Genomic DNA, 19,510 nt, shown 5'->3' with positions numbered 1-19,510 from the left:
TGATGGGAATCTATTCTCTCGCCTGCCTCCCTTTTCTTTTTACTTCTTTCTTTCCTTTTTTCTTTTTTTCCCTTCCTTCCCTTCTTCCACAATTAACCCCTAAATAATGATTTTCCCAGCTAGCGCTGATTTTAAGGATGGGGTTTAGCGACTCACGGTGACGCTCCCATCAGCCTTCCAGAAGGGGCGGTTTCCAAAAGAAAACTACAATTCCCATGAGGCGTCAAATTAAAACTGCCGCAGGGCATCACGGAAGTCGTAGGCTCCTTCCGCCTGAGCCCCTTTCATTCCTTAAGCGAGTAAACTACAAGTCCCAGGAGCCTCGGTACTGGCACGCCTGCGCGAGAGTCCTGAGGGTGAGGTGGGGGTGGGGGTGGGGGTGGGGCTGCCCCGGGCGGTGGGGGGCGGGGTTCGAGCGGGCTGTGTGGAGCCTTCAGACTCCCGGCGCCATTTAGCGCGGCGAGTTTCTCTGTGGGACGCGCCTCTTCACACTCGACCACTCTGCACTCCAGTCTTCGGTGACAGAAGGTGCCTGTTGGGGTTACTACTCTTTTCTCTCCCTGTCCCCCTTCACCCAGTCCTTTCGGTCTCCTCTGCTCTTGGCCCAGAGAAGCAGCGGAGCTCGGGCCCCGCGGCGAGCGGCCCTCCCCTCCCCACCGTTCCCTCCCTCCGTCAGCCCCCGGCACCGGCCCGGGAGGAGACGGGGGTTTGCCAGGCCCGGGGCGGGCGGGGAGGCCTCGGGGAAGGGGGGGCCCGCTTCTCAGGCACCGAGGCTTCGACTCTTCAGTCCGGGCGATGGACGCCTTGTGAGACTGGTCCCCCTCGCTGGGGGCGCGTTTGTGAGGCGGCGACCGACTGACTGTCCGGGAGCCCCCGGGCCCGGCCCTCCCTCGCCTTCCTCGGCCCCTCCCACTCTCTTTGGCCCTGGAGCTGCCACCGCTCGGGAGTCGGTGCTAGTCCCTGCCTCGCGTTGCCGCCGCCCTCCGGGCCTAGCCCGCCCAGTCCGCGCAGCGGCGGCGGCGGGGAGCCGGAGCCGGAGCCGTCGCCGCACCCGCCGCATCCGCTTCCACTCGGTGCCGGCTCTTTGCCTTGCCCCTCATGACTGCGGCGTCTCTGCTGCTACAGCCTTCCCGGCCGCCGCTTGCCGCAGGATGGCTGCGGATCGCGAGGCGCTAACCCCAGTGGCTCAGCTCCTCGATAGCCCGCCGGCGAGCCCGCCTTGTGAGCCGAAGCAGCAGTCGCAGCAGGGCCCCGTGTCCCGCCTCGCCTTCGGGGCGACTTGTCAGTGCTAAGCGAGGAGTCGTCCGGTTTGATCCTAACCCGTCGGGAGCCGGAGCCGTCGTAGCGGTACCTGCCAACCTGCACCGCTCCTCCGGGTCGGCCCCTCACCCTCTCTTCATTCACAAATTCGGCCCGGCTCGCCTCGCTCCAGCGGACCGACCATGTCCCGAGGCGCCGCGGAGAAGCAGGGCGGCACTCCGAGCTCCCTGTTCCTCTCGCCGCCGGCGCCTACCCCCAAGAATGGCTCTAGCTCAGATTCCTCTGTTGGGGAGAAACTGGGCGCGGCGGGGACAGACTCTGGAACTGGCAGGACCGAGGAGTACCGGCGTCGCCGCCACACTATGGACAAGGACAGCCGTGGGGCGGCCGCGACTACCACCACCACCGAGCACCGCTTCTTCCGCCGCAGCGTCATCTGCGACTCCAACGCCACGGCGTTGGAATTGCCCGGACTCCCGCTTTCTCTCCCCCAGCCCACCGTCGCCGCAGTGGTTCCACAGAGCACGCCTTCGGAGCCCCATCGCGAGGAGACCTTGACCGCGACCGTCGCTGCCCAGGTAGCCCAGCAGCCTCCCGCCGCAGTTGCTGCCCCGAGAGAACCCGCTGCCCCGGGCCCTGCAGCCACGACTGCCCCCAGCAGTATCAGCAAAGACCGCCAAATTTCCCAGCCCGACCATGTGGGGAGCAAAGAGGAGCCTCCATCAGCGAGAAGCGGCAGCGGCGGCAGCAGCGCCAAGGAAGCGCAAGAGGAACGGAGCCAGCAACAGGATGATATCGAAGAGCTGGAGACCAAGGCCGTGGGAATGTCCAACGACGGCCGCTTTCTCAAGTTTGATATAGAAATTGGCAGAGGCTCCTTTAAGACGGTCTACAAAGGACTGGACACTGAAACCACTGTGGAGGTCGCCTGGTGTGAACTGCAGGTATAGCCCCGCCTACTTTATTATACGGTGGTTTGGGTCCCAAATGTGCTCGGTTAAGCCAGTTTATCGAGTTCACTCGTTACTTGTCATTCTTTAACTGTTCGCGCAGACTGGGGGGGGGGGGGGGAGGCCACCTTTTCAAAGAGATTGAAACTAGATTTTGGGGGATTATTGATAGCCAGTGAGATTTGCTGCTAGAGAAGGAGTTGTGAAAATCTTTGGTACAAACGCATTGCCTACTTGTTGTTATTATAGTATAGTGTCTGGCAGGAAACTTGGAAATAGTGGAGGACGTTTTTGAGTTAGGAAAGTACAGTCTTCCTGCCTTGTACATTTCGGACTCATCAGAGACTCTGCAGTGATGATTTGCTGGTGTGTTACTGAGATCAGACTGTTCTTTTTTAATAAGAACGACCTTGTTCATGAATGACCTTCCTTTGGCTATATCTTTGTTGGCGGTTACACAGCCATTTAATAATAACCACTATAAAAAAGACTTTCTTCTGGCCAAATGCCTTGGTACTAGTAAGGTACAATAAGTATTCGATGTTGTACCACCTAATGGCGCTTAAGCCTTATGCTAGCTAGCAGTGATCTTACATTGTTAATTAAAACTAGTATGTCTTTAGCCCAGAAACTATACAATGAATAGTACTAGCCCATGCAAAATTATTGTTTTAGTTTTGTTATAAAAGATTTTTAAGCCAAGCTTTCCCAAAAGTTCATAGGAGTTACTACAATGCTTCCTTTTTAATCTCTGGGAGGTTTTCATGGTGTAAATAATGGTGTGCCATTCTGGTTGACAAGTATATTCTAGGTTTAAATACCTGGTTTTGGGTTACTTGTTGTTTGACCTGTATCAGCTTGATTTCCTCATCAGGAAATGAACGTAGGTTATTGGAAGAAGCAGTGTTAATACTGAATGTAAAAGGCAGGGTTTTTTGTTGTTGTTTTTTTAATGAAGAATGCCATTATCTATATTCTTTTTTGCCAAGAAAAAGGAGCAAGCTGAAATAGGATATGAAAGTAACTGAATGATCTAGGAATTTTGTTTTATCTATGTTAATAATACGTAATTCTTTGAACGTCACCTTCCAAATGACCAAGGCCATATCAAATGTGAAGGGAAAATTAACATGTGGAAGGAAATAAACTTAAAAACTGACAAGTTCTTTAGAACATAATATTGTAGGTTTTACAGTTAGTGATATAGAACTTCTAGGCATTGTGAAAAAACTACACTGTTTTATAGTGGTCTAGAGTTGGGAAGGTGACAGATCTTTAAAAAAATTTGTCAAACTATGATTTTATTCTTATTGTTCAGTCTTATTCAGAAACTTAGGTCTGCCTGGCTCTACTGCGTGGGGCAGTGGTTGAACTTCCACCTATGAACCAGGGGGCAGGGACGGAGAGAGAGAGACTGAGAGAGTGAGATAGAGAGAAATATCCATTGGTTGCCTCCCCCACACTCCCCAAAGGTAGATCCAACCTCCAACTCCAGCTGGGGCATGTTATATCAAAATATTCAGTTTAGTTAAGAAAAACCACACTAATTATTTCTGTAGATGTATTTTGTGCAGCCAAGGTTTAGCTTCTCAGAAACAGATGATCTTTTTTTTTTTTTTAGATGGTATTGTGTTAAACACAAACATATAAACCAAACAGTAAGAGGTGAAACTAATTAGTGAATCAAATAATAATTAATGTGCACACTTTCTATATTAGTACATAAAAGTAAACAGATTGCTTAGGATAATGACAAGATCATCTTGATAACTAATAGTTTTGAGCTTAATAACCTGATATATTCATCTCTATGTGGATACTCTCCTTACTTGGACTGGTAGGTCATTGCAGATTAAGGTAAATTTGGAAATGCAACAGATTATCTCTTTTACATGCTGAAGAGTTCCAGGCATTCTCATATTTATACTAAAGGCCGGGTGCATGGATTCATGCATCAGTGGGGTCCCTCAGCCTAGCCTGTGCCCTCTTGCAATCCAGGACCCCTTGGGGGATGTCTGTCTGCTGGTTTCGGCCCAGCGGGATCCCCGCAGGCCCTGGGATCGGGCTGAAACCAGCAGTCGGGCATCCCCTGAGGGATGTATTAGTGGTGAAGCAGCAGGCGGTGGGGAGGAGCCCGGGCCAGGTGCTGTTCAGCTCCCACTCTCCCAATGCCAGTGCTGGCATGTAGGGGGAGTGTCCACAGGGGAGGCTCGTGCCACGCAGCTGCACTCGCCAGTCACAAGCCCTGATTGGTCAGCTGAGCAGCTCTCCCACAGTGGGAGCACACTGACTACCAGGGGGCAGCTCCTGCGTTGAGCATCTGCCCTCTGGTGGTCAGTGTGCATCCTAACTACCGGTTGAATGGTCGAACAGCCACTTAGGCTTTTATATGTATAGATGCTCTTTAACTCTGCATTCATCCCTTCCACACAAGCACTCAGCTATAGGTAGTAAAGAGTAGATAAAGAATTCTAAATAAAGAAGTAAATTGGTTAGATTTGCATATTAATAGTTGTGGAGAATAAATTTAAAGAGTACAGTGGTGTGGAGTTTAGTTAGGGTCTGAATATGAGACGTATTAGAGGAATGGCATCTTTAAATACTTAGGAGATAAAGTATGCAGGGTTTAGTGATTAATTCAATTTGGAGGAAAGTGAAGAAGGGTAAGAGGGTGGGGCTAGATCAGGGGTGGGCAGACTTTTTGACTCGAGGGCCACAAGGGGTTCTTAAACTGGACCGGAGGGCCAGAACAAAAGCATGGATGGAGTGTTTGTGTGAACTAATATAAATTCAAAGTAAACATCATTACATAAAAGGGTACGGTCTTTTTTTTTTTAGTTTTATTCATTTCAAATGGGCCGGATCTGGCCCGCGGGCCGGGCCATAGTTTGCCCACGGCTGGCTAGATGATGGTGCTGTCAATTGAAGGAGGGAATGAGAAAGAAGAGTGGTTTTAGTTTTTTTGAGATGATGACTTTGAGGTCATTGTAGAAACCTCCAGGAAGAAGTTCAATTGTCGGTTATATTACTGAACATCAAAAAATAGGTCTGAGGTAGAGATAGAGGATGATGATCCCCGAATTTCTATATTAGTCATAGCTGAAATAATGAAAGTAAATGAAATCCTCTAGAGAGAGGAGATATACATATGTATAGTGAGAGAAAGAAGTAGAGGAAGAGACTAGGGCAAAATAGGAATAACTAATGGATAAGCAAAGGAAAAAAGAGCCCAGGGGTTAGACTAAATAGAACACTAGAAGAGTAGTAATATCAAGGGAATAAAATTTCAAGAAAACATTATAGCAGAGAAGTCCAAGTTGCTTAGCAGTAATTGTTCAGAATGAATTTTTGAAGGAGTAGGATAAGAAGTATAGAGATTAGGCTATTGAAATTGTATATTGCATTTGGTTATTAAGTCATTAACAATAAAATTTAGGATTATCTAAGGGAGATTAAGGAAGAAGCTCATAAGTAGATGTAAATCACTGGTAATATTCTATATTTCTGAATTAGTTTGCAAGGGAGAAGTACAGAAATAGAATCTATAAGTAACTCATGTGGCTATTTAAATTTAAATTAATTAAAATGAAACACAGTTTTAAAAATATGTATAGTTTTAAAACTCAGTCCTTTAGTTGCACCAGCCACATTTCAAGTGTTCAAAAGCCGCATGTGGTTACTATATTAGATGGTGCAGTTGCGTACCATACTCACACTGGCTAGGCATCAAACCTGCAACCTATGTGCCCTGACCAGGAATCGAACCTGTAACCTTTTGTTGTAAGGGACAACGCTCTAACCAACCGAGCCACCTGGCCAGGTTGAGTTGTATGTGTTTTAAATAGCTTTATTGAGATATAATTCACACGCCATAAAGAATATACCGTACTATTTTATAACTTGTTACAATTTAAAACATCTATACTCTATCCTACATAATAAAAGCCTAATATGCTAAGTGTCTGGTCGTCTGGTCGGCCGTTCACCAATCAAAGTGTAATATGCTAATGATACACTAAGGCTGCTTAACTGCACCGATGGAGTCCCTTGGCCTGGCCTGCACCCTCTCGCAATTTGGGACCCTTCGTGGGTGGGGATGTCGGAGAGCTGGTTTTGGCCCGATCCCACCGGCCAAGCGGAGGGACCCCACTGGTGAACGAATTTGTGCACCAGGCTTTTAGTTAGTAATAAAGAAAAAAATAGCCTTTCGTTTTGTGGAAAATATGTACAAAGGATGTTATTACAAACTCACATATACATGCAGAGTTGACAAAGATTAACATTGTTACATTTGCTCCAAATATTTGGTGACCTTATAGTTTCAAAAGAGTGGAAAATTTGCGGTGGATTTAAGGAATAGCTGAGGAAGGTTAAGAAGCAGAGGTAATAAGAGAAGGTAATTTATCATTTATTTACTTTTTAAATTTATCTTTATTGTAGGAATTACTACAGATATTTCCTCCCCCCATTCCCTCCTTAACCCCCTGCACCCTGCTCCCACTCCCTCATCAGGACTTCACCTCATTATTGTCTATCCATGGGTTATACATATATGCATATAAGTTCTTCGATTAATCTCTTACTGCCCCTGCTCCCCTTTCCCTCTGAAATAGGTCAGTCTGTTGCATGCTTCCATGTCTGTGGACCTATTTTATTTGTCAGCTTATTTTGTGCATTAGATTCTACATATAAGTGGGATCATGTGATACTTGCCTTTCTTTGACTGTCTTATTTCATTTAACATAATACTCTCCAGGTCCCTCCATGCTGTCTCAAAGGGTAAGAGATCCTTCTTTTTATAACTGCATAGTATTCCATTGTGTTAATATACCACAGCTTTTTTTTTTTAATTGATTAAGGTATTACATATGTGTCCTTATCCCCCCATTCCCCCTTCCCACACCCCACTCATGCCCTCACCCCCCTGTTGTCTGTGTCCATTGGTTAGGCTTATATGCATACATACAAGTCCTTTGGTTGATCTCTCTCCCTTACCCCCACCCTCCCCTACCTTCTCTCTGAGGTTTCATGGTCTGATCGATGCTTCTCTGTCTCTGGATCTGTTTTTGTTCATCATTTTATGTTGTTCATTATATTCCATAAATGAGTGAAATTTATCTTTCTCTGATTGGCTTATTTCGCTTAGCATAATGTTCTCCAGTTCCATACATGTTGCAAATGGTAAGAATTCCTTCTTTTTTACTGCAGCGTAGTATTCCATCACAGCTTTTTTTTTTTTTTTTTTTTTTTTTAATCCATTCATCTACTGATGAGTACTTGGGCTTTTTCCAGATCTTAGCTATTGTAAATAAAACTGCTATGAACATAGGGGTGCATATATTCTTTCTAATTGGTGTTTCGGTATTCTTAGGATATATTCCTAGTAGTGGGATTACTGGGTCAAATGGCAGTTCTATTTTTAATTTTTTGAGGAAAGCCCACACTGTCTTCCATAGTGGTTGCTCTAGTCTGCATTCCTATCAGCAGTGTACTAGGATTCTCTTTTCTCCACATCCTTGCCAGCACTTGTTGATTTGTTGATGATAGACATTCTGGCAGGTGTGAGGTGATATCTCATTGTAGTTTTAATTTGCATCTCTGAGGATTAGTGACATTGAGCATTTTTTCATGTCTCCTGACTATTTGTATGTCCTCTTTGGAGAAGTGTCTATTCAGGTCTTCTGCCCATTTTTTAATTGGGTTGTTTGTCTTTTGTTGAGTTGTATGAGCACTTTATATATTTTGGAAATTAGGCCCTTATCAGATGTATCATTGGCAAATATGTTCCCCCATACAGTGAGTTCCCTTTTTATTTGATGCTGGTTTCTTTAGCTGTACAGAAGGTTTTTAGTTTGGTGTAGTCCCATTTGTTTATTTTTTCCTTTGTTTCTCTTGCCCTAGGGCCTAGGTGATGTATCTGTGAAAATTCTGTTATGTGAGATGTCTGATATTTTGCTGCCTTCATTTTCTTCTAGGATTTTTATGGTTTCACTACTTACAATTTAAGTCTTTTATCCATTTTAAGTTTATTCTGTGTCTGGTGTAAGTTGGTGGTCTGGTTTAATTTTTACATGTATCTGTCCAATTTTCTCAACACCACTTACTGAAGAGACTCTTTATTCCATTGTATGCTCTTGCCTCAATTGTCAAAGGTAATTTCTTTAGACTAGTTTGAATGAATATAGAGCAAGAAAGATTGGGTGGGTAAGTAGAAGATGTTATCAAGGATAAGGTGGATAGGTGAGCAAGGAAAGATCTTTAAAAGTTGAAACATTGAAATGTAATATTTGGTTATTCTTTATGGATAGTTAAATTCAATCTAAACACTTTATACCATATATCAACTAGTTTACAGAACACTCAAGTACTGGGAGCAATGTGCTGATTTTTAAACAGTTTGCTTTTTTTATGTAATCTGGCATTCATGCTACATTTGCATATCAGTATGGTGATGTGTAAGTGGAGCAGCTCTCTGAAATTACCATCCTTGTTTGCCACTTGAGGAAACAGCCAGATTTCTTGTAATTCCATTGCAAGAAAGTTCTGAATTATACTATTTCTAGAATATAGTCAAAATGGACTTTTCTACAAAAGTAGAGTTTGACATGCTTGTGAGGGTAACGAGGGAGACTTTACTACTCATGGTTACTCACGCCACCAAAACTGGAAAAGAACAAGACAATTCTTTTAGAGCAGTTTTAGGTTTACAACAAAATTGAGAGGGAAGTACAGAGATTTCTTATGTACCTACTACCCACACCCCCAACATGCTAGCTTCAACATTCTCCATTATAAACATTACTCACCAGAACAATACTTTTTGTACTATATTGACAGAACAGTACTAAATTGACAAATCGTAACCAAAAGTCTATAGTTTTCCTTCAAGGTCACTCTTAGTGTTGTACAATCTGTGGGTTTGGACAGACACATATATCTCCATCATTATAATATACAAAATATTTTCACTGCTCTTCATTCTTCTATCACCCTGACTGACCCCTGGCTACACTAATCTTTGTTACATCTCCGTGGCCTTGCCTTTTCCTGAATAGTTGGAGTCATACAGTACCTGTAGCCTTTTCAGATCGACTTCTTGTGCCTAGTAAAGGCAGAAAATTAACCGATGATTTTGTATTTGAGTCATAATTGTTGACTAGAATGTTTACAAAGACCAAGTCACAGAGGGTAGGTGTTCATTCAGAAGTGTTGAGGATAAAGGATTGGACTAAATGACCCTTTTATTACTACTATTTTGTGATGTGTTGAGAATTATGTGCATAGTTATATTCATCGCATGATTTACAGTGTTTCTTTTAAGTTACTATTGTCATTGGATAAAATCAGTCAGTATCTGTGCCTTTCATTTGCATCTTTTTCTTTTTTCTTTTTTTGATGTATAAATATATTTAATTTAATTTGGCTTCTTTTTCCTGAAGTTCCAGTGGGGGAATAATAGGCTTCTCTGCCCAAAGTAAAGATGTCTACTGACTGCAGGGATTCTGGACAAGCATGTTTGCATCCTGCTTGTCGATGACCGTGTTAGGGGCCGGTCAGAATTTTCCAGCAGTGAATTCATTTGCAGTTTTTAAATAGCTGAAGAGTTATATTTGTTTCTGCATGAAAGAGAAGATTTTATCATGGAATTAGATGCTTGTGTTACTTTGGGCCAAATGTAGTCTACTAGAATTTTGATATAGAACTAGCTGTGGTCTATCACAACTATTATCCAGCTGTGTAATTTCTCAAGTATAATATTAATACTTGATTTGAAGAGAAATAGTGAAATCAATGCTTGCTATAAGTATGGTATTTCTTTTGAAATGACAAGTGGTAAATATTTAGTATCATAGTTACTGTAGTTTAGTTCAATGAAACAAATATTAATATTACACGATAGCTATTTTTTAAAAAATAATTTATCACAGACTCAGGAAACTTTAGACTGTTTAGCTTCCAAAAACTGACAGTATTTTTCATCTGTCTTTGTGTCTGGTTCAGATACGGCAGAATTGTACTATTAAATGTAAGCTTTGAGTGGTACTTAATTTTGAGTTGTAGCCACAGGTAACTATGACTGAAACATAATTCAAAACTTTTGACAATTTGCCCTTGCTGGCTTGGCTCAGTGGATAGGGCGTCGGCCTGTGGACTGCTGGGTCCCGGGTTCGATTCCGGTCAAGGGCACATGCCTGGGTTGCAGGCTCGATCCCCAGTAGGGGGTGTGCAGGAGGCAGCTAATCAATGATTCTCTCTCATCATTGATGTTTCTCTCTCTCCCTCTCCCTTCCTCTCTGAAACCAATAAAAATATATTTTAAAAAACCCAAAAACTTTTGGCAATGGATAGCTTGTTAATTGCTTTAGAAGGATTTTAAGCCTTGCTTCATATTTAGTGCTTTAACTAGAAATATGTAAGTAGCTGGCTCATGGTTTCCTAATGATTTAAATTAAGTTGGAATTATCTTTCAAATTAAGTGATTTCACATTAGGGTTAAATTTTGTTTATACTGTTTACTTGAACTGTGGGAAACCTGAAGGGGGGCGGTTACGGTATTTAATATTTAGATTTGATGCTTGAGTTTTTAAGAAATCTTATAAAGATGTTAAGATTTGTGTAGATGTGCTAGTGGTAAAATATTTTTTTAAAATTATATATTACATATAACATAAACCTAGAAAAGTTAACATATCGTGACTAATTGGTTATCATAGTGAGTAATTTGTTATTAAAAAGTGAATTGTGGAAATTATCAAAGGAAATACATTTTGTTGTAAGCAAAAATATTAATAAAATATAGATATTCAGGCATATGGAGAATAATTTTAATGTGTCAATGAAAATGAAAACTCATATTCTGTAAGTCTGGGTTTTGGACAACTAATAAATTCCTTATGTAAAAAATGATTTGTGGAAATTGAAAGGCAACAGTCATTGTGCTAACACTTGTGATTAGGGCTTGAGATTATGAATGACTTAATAAAATAATATGGGACAGGACATACCCACTTTTTAAAGAGATTAACATAACCAAGCTATGGGGAAACATGAAAGATTTTAAGAAAGAAAAACACTAGGTTTATATTTTTTAAACAATGGATAAAGTCTGATTCCCACACCTCCCCACCATACCCCTCAGTCCAGGAGGATAGCATTCTCTTCTTTAAAACGGCCACTGACTCTGTTTCTCTTAACAGTGATGATCATATTGTCACTCTTTCTTTTTTTTTTTTTTTTTATTGATTTTTTACAGAGAGGAAGGGAGAGAGATAGAGTTAGAAACATCGATGAGAGAGAAACATCGATCAGCTGCCTCCTGCACATCTCCTACTGGGGATGTGCCCGCAACCCAGGTACATGCCCTTGACCGGAATCGAACCTGGGACCTTTGAGTCCGCAGGCTGACGCTCTAGCCACTGAGCCAAACCGGTTTCGGCACTCTTTCTTAAGAGTTGAATAATATGTTCAACTTATTTTCATAATATTTTAGAATAATTAGTGAGTGAACTTTGTCAGCTCATATTTGGCATACGAGTGGTAGTTGCTTTCCGATTTATAATTCTCAGTTGGGAAAATAATCTAGGTTATGTTGTGAATATAATTTACAAATATACTCATAACACATATATATTTATAAATTTCCTTAGTCTTCTAAGAGAAAAATTCATATGTAATCTCATGAATTGACTGAACTATGGAATAAAAATATTGGGTTTTTTAATATCTCAACTACTATATTCTGGTTTGAGAAATAAAGAATAACTAAGACATTTTCTCCTCTTTGAGTGTGACAGAACTACCTCAGTCAACCTCTATTTCCTCTTCTTTGAATTTGTTTGAAATTCCTATTTACTACACTGATTTGACTAGCCTCCATTAGTCTCAAAAGTCAGAAGAAATAACTTGCTATCTGCCATTTCTAATGTTAGTAATTTTAAAATCTGAAAATTTGTTAGTAATCATTAACAGAATTGTTTAAGGGTTAAACAATTAAAGTTGTATATAGAAATAATTTGAGGTACCTTTTTGGGTTCTTTGCCAGTAATATTATGACTTTATTATGACTATAGGACAGGATGTAGAAATAAATCTTTGCTTTATTTATGAAGCAGTGATAATCCCACCTGCAGTGTTTAATTTTTTTTTTTAGCTCTTTGTAGAGAGATCACCTTTGTTTAGCCTTCAGTTCTTCCATGCTAGACTTCAGTCCTTATATGCTTCAGTCCTTATGGACTCCTGTTGTTGGTGAAGATTTATTTGTCAAGAGATGGGAATAAAGGATTTCAAATTTTTACTGTTTTTAAATGGGGCCTTTTAAAATATATATAATATCTAAAATATATATAATGTCTAATACTGAGTGAGGCACACAGATAGTAAAAATATGGCCTCTTTTAGATTTTATAGTACTTTGGTTTTAAAATTTGGACAGAATATAGAAATGTAGGAAAATTTCGGTTATATTATGGCCCCAGCCATGCATTTTCAAAAGCAGTGTGTTGCATTTCTAAAGCTAGTGCATTGCATGCACCACTGAGCATAATGGGAAAAGAAAAGTGCCATAAAAAGCTAAGTACCAAGTAACTAGCTAGAAAAGGCTTTTAATGGGAGAGCTGGTACGGTCATTAATCTAGTAGAGTAATACTTGAGGAAATGGTTCCTTGTGTTTAACTGCAATTTCTTTTAGTTATTAGAGACCAAAATAGGAAATTCAGAATTAGCACTTAAATGCTGATATAGGTTTATTTTTTTTTAAAGTGCCTTTTTGAAGCCCAATTTAGTACAAAGAAAATTAGGATGGGAGGCTTGGTTCTCATGCTAACTACAGAAGAATGACCTTGAGTAAGTATGCTGTCTTATTAGTGAAGTGAGTGGTAGAATTGTTTAAGGATCTTTTCAGCGTATTCTCTTGAACAATTGATAAGGAGGATTTTTACCTTGATTCAGTCTGATTTCCCCTAACACTCCTCCGGTTACTAAGTGTATAGTAGTTTTGCTCTAAATAGACTACTTTTCAGTGACTTTCAAACTTTTGATTAAGACCCATTCTAATCTAATAATTAAATTTTACATTATGACTTAGTACATGCACACATAAAAAGACAAAAGTTTCACAAAACTTATGTTTTCTGTCCTATTTCACTTAAAAATAAAGGCTATTTACAGTCCACTCTGAAAAAACCCCCACTTCATTTAGTTTTTTTTACTTAATTTGTTAAATCAAGTGGCAAGTTGATTAAATATTTGCCACAAAATGAAAATATAGTGACTATATGAGTTTTAGTTCCTGCCATTGTTAATAAACACAAACTCTGAACAGTATTCATTCTTAGGAAGGGAACAAATGATGGTGACTTTAAATAATAGCTTATTAGGTACATGTAAAGTTCTACAGTTGCTGGTTTATAGATAATTTAGTGATTTGTTAGTTTTATTTCTACTTTCTATTATTTAGTCCCTTATTAATAGATACAATACTGGCATTCACTGTATCAAACCAGTGGGACTAAAATTCTTTAGCACCTTTTTGGATTTGAGTTTTTTGAGTATTTTGTGGTTAATTTAAAAAAGTTTTCTGCTTTTGCGTTCTAACCATGAAGATATATTTTGTAAAAAAACTTGCCAATCTTATAGTTCTGTCAAATTCCTTTATTCTTCTACTCCATGACTTTCTTAGGGGATTTGTGTCTTTTTAAATCTAAGAAAGAATTAAAATAAAAATTTTTGGGAATGTTAATATTTGTGTGACCTTGGACATCCCACTCACCTAAATCCTGAGCCTTATTCATCATCTGAAAATGGTAACTTGTGCACTTGACTGGACTATTTTAAATAACAAAGAAAAAATGCAGTATACTCATTTACTCAAATGATGTAAAATTTTATATAATTGTAAGTCATTATTATAGACTTGATTTTGGAAATGAACTTCTGAGCTTTTGGGCTTAAAATGACACTAAAAGTTCAAAACCTAATTGTCATTTGTTTAAGACTTTGAATCCTGAATTCTTTTTTTTTCTTTTCTTTTTTTTAAAATGTATTTTATTGATTTTTTACAGAGAGGAAGGGAGAGAGATAGAGAGTTAGAAACATCGATGAGAGAGAAACATCGATCAGCTGCCTCCTGCACATCTCCCACTGGGGGTATGCCCGCAACCCAGGTACATGCCCTTGACCGGAATCGAACCTGGGACCTTTCAGTCCGCAGGCCGACGCTCTATCCACTGAGCCAAACCGGTTTCGGCAGAATCCTGAATTCTTTAAGAAAATAATAAAGGTGGTGACATAGCTGACTATTTAATCTAGCAAGTTTATAACAATGCCACCTGCTTGTTCTGTAGTACATTATCTCATTAAATTCTCTCAGTAACCCCATATATAATATGTGTCATCTCTATTTTTTAGATGAGGAAACCAAGGGAACTATTTGGTGGAATAGTGTTTCTAAAATTGGAGCTTTTAGTTGTGTATCATTGAATATGTCACTTTGGGATTCCCAAATCTGTGAAATTAATTAGAATTTAGAAATCGAATTAAAATCTGAGGAAACACGATGGAAATAAAATTGTCATGACTTTATCTTAATGTCACTAATCAGAGAAATGCAAATTAAGACTATAATATTTTTATCTATGACAAATTAAGTATATCTATACTGATAATAGAGAAATATGCAAATTGTCTGGGACACAGTCACAGTAACAGTAATGAGTGAATAGCAGGCTGCGTGGGGTAACAAGGCCAGCAAGGGGGTTAGTGAGGGACGACCAAACGACTGAACAGCAGGCTGCGTGGGGCGACCAGGCCAGCAGGGGGGTTAGTGAGGGATGACCAAACGATTGAATAACAGGCTGCATGGGGTGACCAGGCCGGCAGGGGGGGCATTTGGGGGCAACCAGGACGGCGGGAGGGGACAGTTGGGGGTGACCAGGCTTGCAGGGGGTAGTTGGGGGTGACCGGGTTGGCAGTGGGGGCAGTGAGGGACAGTTGGGGGTGACTAGGCCGGCACAGGGGGCAGTAAGGGACAACCAGGTTGGCAGGGGTGGCAGTTAGGGGCAACCAGCCCGGCAGAGGGGGGAAGTTGGGGGCGACCAGGCTGGCGGGGGTGGGGGCAATTAGGGGCGACCGGGCCGACAGAGGGGGGCAGTTGGGGGCAACCAGGTCGGTGGGGGGGGGCAGTTAGGGGTGACCAGGCTGGTGGGGGGGCCAGTTAGGGGCAACCAGGATGGCAGAGGGGGGCAGTTGGGGGTGACCAGGCTAGCAGGCAGGCAGGTGAGCAGTTAGGAGCCAGTGGTCCCGGACATCCCCCGAGGGGTCCCAGATTGGAGAGGGTGCAGGCTGGGCTGAGGGGACCCCCCCCCCCCCCCGCCCCGTGCACGAATTTCGTGCACTGGGCCTCTAATTAAAAAAATAAATGTCCTAAATCAGCACTGTCTAATAATATGTGTATCACATATGTAGTTTAAATTTTCTAGTAACCACATTAAAAAAATGCAGGTGGAATTAATATATATTTCCAAAGAGGACATACAGATGGTCAAGAAACGTAAGAAAAAAGAGATGCAAATTAAAATGAGGTATCACCTCACACCTGCCAGAATGGCTACCATCAACAAATCAAAAGAATATATATTTTGTTGCTCTGAAGTGAAATTCTCTTTTCTTATTAATTCAGCCATACTATGTCTTTTGATTAGAGCATTAATCTATTTGCATTTAAAGTAATTATTGATGATATGTAGTTATTTCCATTTTATTCTTACTTATGATAATCCCTTTTCCTTTTTTCTCTTAAAGAAATCTCTTTTGATTTAATGAGGCCGTGGAGCCTCATTTTTTAAATTTATTTTTTATTTATTTTTGTTAATCCTCACCCACGGATATTTTTCCATTGATTTTTAGAGAGAGTGGAAGGGAGGTGGGGAGAGAGAGAAAGAGAGAGAGAAACATCAATATGAGAGAGACACATCGATTGGTTGCCTCCTGCTTGCGCATGACCAGGGCTGAGGATTGAGTCTGCAACTGAGATACGTGCCCTTGCCCAAAATTGAACTCAGGACCCTTGGGTCTGAGGGCTGACACTCTAGCTAGCCACTAGGCAAAACTGGCTAGGGCTCTTAAAGAAATCTTTTAATTATTTTTTGCGGTACTGGTTTGGTGGTGATGATCTTCAGTATGTTCTTGTCTAGGAAGCTCTTTATATCTCCACTTCTAAATGATGGTCTTGCTTGTTAATCTTGGTTGTAATTTCTTGCTTTTTATCACTGAATATTTCCCACCAATCCCTTCTGCCCTGCAAAATTTCTGTTGAGAAATCAGCTGGCATTCTCTGGGAGTTCCCTTGTTTTGCAACTAACTGCTTTTCTCTTGCTGCTTTTAAGATTCTCTCTTTGTGTTTAACCTTTGGCATTTTAATTATGATGTGTCTTGGTGTGGGCCTCTTTGGGTTCATCTTGTTTGGGACTCTGCATTACCTGGACTTTTGTGTCTATTTCCTTCTCCAGGTTAGGGAAGTTTCTAGTCATTATTTCTTCAATAAGTTTTTGATCCTTTGCTGTCTCTCTTCTCCTTCTGGTATCTCTCTGATGCAAATGTTGGTAAGCTTGGTGTTGTCCCATAGGTTCCTTAAACTATTCTCATTTTCTTGTTCTTTTTTCTTTTTGCTGTTCTGATTGGATGCTTTCTGCTACCTTGTTTGCTAAATCATTGATTCAGTCCTCTGCTTTATTTCCTCTGTTGGTGATTCCTTTTAGTGTATTTGTCATTTTGCTTATTTTTCATTTCTGACTGATTCTTTTTATGGTTTCTGTCTCCTTTTCTGTTTACTATCTCTTTGCTGAAATTCTCTCTGAGTCCATCTATTCTTCCCCTAAGTTCATTGAGCATCCTTATAACGAGTGTTTTGAACTCTGTATCTGGTAGATTGCTTTCTTCCATTTCATTCAGTTTTTTTTTCCTAGAGTTTTGACCTGATTACTTTGGGACATGTTTCTTTGTCTTTTCATTTTGTCTGCCTCTCTGTAGTTGTTTCTATATATTAGTCTATGTATTAGTTCTGCTAATGTCCCATTCTTCGCAGGGTAGCTTTATGTAGTAAGTGTCATGTGGGGCTGGGCCCAGTCACACATTCTCCATGTTCATATGAGGTGGATGCTCCAGAAGTGTCTCTTGTATAGCAAGTCCTGAAATAATGTTGATTTGTTCAGTGTCATTTTGTTAATGTTGATGAGATGTCATAGGAACTTAACTCTTGTTTTTAATTAATTAGCTTATCGTAAAATTGGTTTTGTTATGTATTGTTTCACTTAAAGTCACATAACTATGTACTACGTTGAAGACTTATTATACTTGAGTAAGTATACCTTTCATCAACATAAAATATGCATTGTCTCAAATTTTTTTACTTAAATTTCCCTTTTTATATAGTCATTTCTTTTACTACCATTTATCTCATTTATTTCTTCATCCTCTTCCTTCTTGTATCATTTTAATTTAGATGTTTTTTATAAACAACACATAGCTAGATTTAAAAGGGGGCAGAGAAAGCCTATTTCAAAGGTCTCTTTTAATAGAGGACTTTAATCTATTCACACTTATAGTGATCATTGATGTGTATGGACTTGGTCTTCTTCCTGCTTTCTAAGTGGTTATTTCTGCCTTCCCTTTCTTTAGCCTGATTTTCTTGGATGCATTTTTATCCCTAGTGGTTTGTATGTTAAATATTTTTAATTATTCAAGTGATTACTCTGAAATTTATTTTGAAAGCGAACATTTTAGAACTAGGTTGTTTTAGAAAATAAACACTATTTCTCTTATTTCTTTGGTGGTATTTTATAACGAAAAGAGTACAGATTCAAGATTAAGACAGGTTGTGCTTGGACCTTGCTACTTTTTGATGGTGACTCTCTTGTGTGTATTTCTCCATCCTTAAAGAGAGAATAATAACAGGGGTGTTAAGTTTATAATAATAAAAGGGTAATATGCTCATTAGACCAGACGTCTTCCAGACGTTCTTCCTGATGAAGCCGGGCCAGAGGGAAGCCAGCATGGGTCCTGGGTGCTTGCGGGTGGACAGTGGAGGGAAGCAGCCTGGGTCCCAGGTGCCTGTGGGTGGCCAGAGGATGGAAGCTAGTGCCGGCAGCCTGGGTCCCAGGTGCAGGAGGGAAGCCAGTTCTGGCAGCTGGGGGAAGGAAGGTCTATTCTTGCACCAATTTTTGTGCATCGGGCCTCTAGTATGTATATAAAGCACTGACACATAGTTAAGGACTCAGTAAGTGTTATTATTAGCTGTCACTTATTAGCAAAAGCTTGAAACTGCATTAGGTAGCATAGTTCTTAGGGGTCCTAGTGGTTGCCTGGTTCTTAATCTGTATTTGCTATTGTATTGTTTTAAGAAATTCATCTTTATCCATTTTACAACTCTATTTTCATTATTCTGTAATGTGCATAGTCTGTTTTGTAGTACAAAGTCAAGTCTGTCTTCTGTTCAGCTGAGTTTTCTACTTTTATGTCTTTCATTTTTACCTTTGTGTATTCTTTTTTTATCCTTCTATCCTCTTAATCTCTGGACAGGCTCAAACAAACCAACAAAAAAGGTTAATATCTTGGATGGTGTGATGGTGTCATGGTTATCTGAATGCCATTTTACATGTTTGTTTGTGTATGTGTATTTGGGTATGAGGCATAGTGTATCAGTCAAGCTTCTTCAGAGAAAAAAAAACTAGTAGGAGATATCCCCACCTACATGCCCGATATTTAACTCAATTCTGACACCAGTCTCATAGGATTAAGGGCTCAGTCCCACAAAACTGCTTCCTCTCCTCTTTCAGATGCCAAATGCAAGTCCAGATTGTTACCTATGTACTTTGGCTGGCTTTATAGATTAGAGTTTTTAACTACCCTCTCCTTGGGTTTAATTTGCCAGAGCAGTTCACAAAACTCAGGAAAACATCTACTATGCTATCGGTTTATTAAAAGAATTTATAATTCAGGAATAGCTACATGGCAAAGATGCATAGGGCAAGGTATGGGGAAGGGGCATGGAGCTTCCATACCCTCTCCAGTGTGCCACTCCCTCCACATCTCCACGTTTCCCACCCGGAAGCTCTCCAAACTGGGTCCTTTTGGGGTTTTATGGAGGCTTCATTATATAAACACTAGAGGCCCAGTGCACAGATTCATGCACCAGTGGGGTCCCTGGGCCTGGCCTGCACCCTCACAATCTGGGACCCCTCAGGGGATGTCAGACTTCCGCTTTTGACCCAATTCTTGCAGGCCAGGTCGAGGGATCCTAGTATGCC

At 40.8% G+C, this 19,510-nt stretch overlaps 1 protein-coding gene across 3 annotated transcripts in view; it reads left to right on the top strand.

The window, feature by feature from the left end:
* The first annotated feature begins 413 nt into the window (after positions 1–413).
* The window catches only part of WNK1 (WNK lysine deficient protein kinase 1), a 154,167-nt gene continuing 135,070 nt past the window's right edge, over positions 414–19,510 (top strand). For all 3 annotated transcript variants that reach the window (XM_081083651.1, XM_081083650.1, XM_081083652.1), the window contains exon 1: positions 414–2,204. In XM_081083651.1, the coding sequence (XP_080939777.1) occupies positions 1,443–2,204 (762 nt within the window). In that variant the 5' untranslated portion in view covers positions 414–1,442. The remainder of the gene's footprint in view (positions 2,205–19,510) is intronic.

This window comes from Myotis nattereri (assembly GCF_964212035.1).
Source record: "Myotis nattereri genome assembly, chromosome: 2".
Taxonomy (NCBI): Eukaryota; Metazoa; Chordata; class Mammalia; order Chiroptera; family Vespertilionidae; genus Myotis; species Myotis nattereri.
Note: the sequence above shows the minus strand (reverse complement) of the source record. Positions and strands in the feature narration are given on the sequence as shown.